At 39.2% G+C, this 3,882-nt stretch overlaps 1 protein-coding gene across 5 annotated transcripts in view; it reads left to right on the top strand.

The window, feature by feature from the left end:
* Gpat3 (glycerol-3-phosphate acyltransferase 3) overlaps positions 1-3,882 on the top strand; it is a 70,477-nt gene that overhangs the window by 43,430 nt on the left and 23,165 nt on the right. For all 5 annotated transcript variants that reach the window (XM_029555336.1, XM_017802853.2, XM_017802854.2 and 2 more), the window contains exon 4: positions 3,020-3,290. In XM_029555336.1, coding sequence (XP_029411196.1) covers positions 3,020-3,290 — 271 coding nt within the window. The remainder of the gene's footprint in view (positions 1-3,019; positions 3,291-3,882) is intronic.

Below are 3,882 nucleotides of genomic sequence, written 5' to 3'. Positions count from 1 at the left end.
TGGCCTTGAACTCACAGAGATCTGCCTGCCTCTGCCTCCCTGCTGGGACTAAAGGCGTGCGCCACCACGCAGAGCTCCTGTAGCATTTCTATGCATTTGGTATTTTATAAAAGAACTTCTAGAAGTGGAATTTCTAATCTATGCTGTGAGAAGTCTTTAAATCTAATCTACTGTGCAGAACACTATTTCATCATAGCTGACCTAATTATATTCCCATTGTTTCCAATTTTCACATTTGCTTTTATCAGAATGACGTTACTGCTATGAAATAGCGTTATTGTGGTTTAGTTTATGCTTCTCTGGTTATACTGTTTTTCTTTTCAAAGTATTTAGTCATAAAGACTTACTCTTGTATGAATTGTTTGTTGTGTTTTGAGTCTTTCCCTTACTTAGTTTTTTAAAAATTGATTCTAGAATTTCATACACTATATTCATACTGAGTTTTTTTTTCTCTGTGGGACTCTCATTTATTTTAAAGCATACACAGAAATCTTTGGTTGTGTTATGATAACTACATTCTGTTTCCTTTTACTTATTCCGCAATCAATGTAAGGAAATACTAGATTAGAAACAGATATGTGGCATGGCGGCACAACCTATAGTCCCAGCTACTCGGGAGGATGAGGCAGGATTGCTTGAGTACGGGAGTTCCGAGCTGAGGTGCTGCTATACCAATCCGGTGTCTGCACTAAGTCTGGCATCAATATGGTGACATCCAGGGAGAAGGGGTCTCACTGAGTTTTAAAGTTAATTTTCCTGCTGATTTTTTTGTATGTCTCAGTATAGTCTGGAAATTCACCCATCATCAATTTCATGGCTTTACAGTTGTCCACATACTTTTGAAAGATGCTTAACTAAAAGTATAGAATTTCATTTTATTTTATTTAAGTTGCACAGAATAAACTAGGTCAGGGGAAGAGAAAATACTGCACATCAAATATGTGGGGCTGGGGAGTTGGTTTCTGTTTACAGGTCTCTTCTCCCTCAGCTCAGTTGCAGAATATGAGGCAACTTGAAGTTGTGTTTTCAATTCTGGATCTTCTGAAAAAGGATATTTTTAGAAGTTTTGTCTACTTGTCTCTAGTGTATTTCATTCAGAGATTTACTGAATAGCCTGTACTTCCTTCTCCTGGTAGATGTTAAAAAAATCTACATATTGCTAAATAATGAAACTGTTGCACCCCTAAGTATTGGCCAGTACTAGGCTAGAGGGATCTACTCTGAGTGGTATTGTGCCTGTAAAGCAAGAGGGTAAGGACACTCTTGGACTATCTTCTGACACTAATTAAAGGCAAGAAAGATCTGAATAACTCCTGAAAAGGATAACCCTATACGCAATGAAGAACTTATTTTTGTTATAATTAAAGCAATTTAATATATATTTATTTCATTTTATCTTATGTGTATGAGTATTTTGTCTGTATGTATGTATGTGCACCATATGTATGTAATGCCTGTGGAGGCTAGGAGAGGGTTCTTAATTGCCATGTAGGTGCTGGGAACTGAACCTGGGTCTTCTGCAAGAGCAGCCAGTGCTCTTAACTACTGAGGCATTTCTGCAGCCCCTAATCTTTTAATTAAAAAAATTTTTTTGGTCTTTTTGAGACTGGGTCTCCCTGTAGCCCCAGCTGGCCTGGAACTCACTATGTAGACCAGGCTGGTCTGGAACTCAGCAATTAGCCTGCCTCTGCCTCTGCCTCTGGAGTGCTGGGATTAAAGGCATGGGCCCCTGTGTCCAGAAGATTTTTCTTTTGTAGCCTAACACAGGAAGTGAATTCCTTTGTGACACACCCTACTAGAACAAATGGCTAGTCATGTTATATATTGGTAAATATCTACTTATTCTCTGAAGACTCATTTATCATTTATATTGAATAGTTAGATTTCCATGGTTTTCTTCATGGAAAATACAGTATCAATGGAGAAGATAATCTAATGCCATTGCCAAAGATAATCACTGCTGTTTTATTCTTGGCCATTTTCATATGTATGTGTATATACTTCACAGTGTTAGGTATGTTGAGGATCCCATCTTTATTCAGTTGGTGTTAGCAGCTACATAGATCATTATCTAGGTAAGCGGTTACAGGGAAGGTTCTTCCCTACATTCCCTAGGATTCATTCCCAAGACTGGAATTTCTAATCATTGGTAGAACTGTTTTTAGTCTTTTTGTGATGAGTCAGTTTTAAAACCAGTTTCAACTTGTTCCACACTTACTCAAGTGAAGTATGAGGTATCTGGGTCATTTCTGTCATCAGACTTTATCATGAAATAAATGAAAATATTGCTGTTCTGATAATATAAATATGTCAGTTGTTATCTAGTTTCTGTTTTTTTTTGATTACCAGTGAGTGTTGATATATTTACTAACACTCTTGGCTGCTATCAGTTCAGTCATGTTTGGCTTGCTTTTCTGAAATAGGTTGTTTGTTTCTTATTGTTGTTGTTGAGACAGCGGTCTTACTATGTAGCCCTGGCTGGCCTGGAACCCACTATGTAGACCAGGCTGATCCCAAATTTACAGAGATCTGCTTGCCTTTGTGTTTTGAGTGCTGAGATTCAAGGCATGCACCACCATGCCCGGCTATGTTTTTCTTATTAAATAATTTTGGTAGTACTGGGATTGAACCCAGTTCCTCACAAATGCCAGGCAACATGAGCTACATCCTCAGCCTTATTAAATACTTCACCATTGTGATGAATTTCTTTTCCTTGTGTTTTGACTTCATAGTTTTTTTTAGGGAAAAATAACCCTATCACCCAGTTTAGATCCTTAGCCTGCTAAAGGTGTTCAGAGAAGAAATCCAAGAAGAGAGTATGAAAATGCCACCATAATTAGTTTAAGTCACTGGGTGGAGGCCGTTTCTCTTTCTACTGTGATCGCTGGGCTCTTAGTTCTAAAATCTTCATGCCACCCATTAAGCTTGTTTTTGTATCCATGCAGTTAAAGTTTCTCCTTGGATCAGTGGTTCTTTGATCCTATGCAATTTTTCTAATGTTTTGATGCTTTCTTTTAAGGTATTATCCAAAGAGATGAGTCACCCATGGAAAAAGGACTCGCTGGTCTTCGAGGAAGGGACTTTGAGCTGTCTGATGTGTTTTATTTCTCCAAGAAGGGATTAGAAGCCATTGTGGAAGATCAAGTAACCCAGAGGTTCTCCTCAGAGGAGCTAGTGTCATGGAATCTCCTCACAAGAACCAATGTAAACTTCCAGTACATCAGTCCAAGGCTCACTATGGTGTGGGTGTTGGGCGTCCTGATTCGATATTGCATTCTGTTACCTCTGAGGTAAGTCATCTGCCTGTCATTTGATGGTGAAATCAGTCCAGCTTGCCTTTTTCATCACCTGTGTAATGGCTGCTTGCATGGTGGAAGTCCATGTGCAACCTAAGAGTAGAGCACACCAGCCAGATGATCTTTAGCACAGTGATGGCAGGGAGCAGGCCTGTGGTCCAGTGTTGGTTGTCTTACTTCATTTTCTTGGACACAATTGTGGTATCCTTCAGTGGACCTTTCCAGGCAGTTGCTACTAGCCAACTAACCGAAACCTCATTACCATTCCTAGTACCATCCCTGGCTGATACGTGCCTGCTCAGATTTAAAACAGGGACAGCATTGCTTAACCATAGGCAGATGTCAATCCCCAAGAAGTTCTTTTTGTTTTCTTTTGCTCATGTTGCAGTATCCTGACATTGGGCCATAGACTGTCTTTTGGGAATTATTTGTAGCTGTGATAAGCAGAGTTAAATTCAAGATTGCACAAATACAATTGCTTGAACCTTAAGCCACTGGTCCCAAGTGGGGTTCATGTACTCTGGGTGCACAGTAGCATTCAGGAAGGAAATACTAGAGTTCTTATATTTTCTTTTATTTTTGGTTT

Source organism: Nannospalax galili, unplaced genomic scaffold (assembly GCF_000622305.1).
Source record: "Nannospalax galili isolate Female #2095 unplaced genomic scaffold, S.galili_v1.0 scaffold405, whole genome shotgun sequence".
In the NCBI taxonomy this organism is placed as follows: Eukaryota; Metazoa; Chordata; class Mammalia; order Rodentia; family Spalacidae; genus Nannospalax; species Nannospalax galili.
This window is presented reverse-complemented; position numbering and strand designations above follow the sequence as displayed.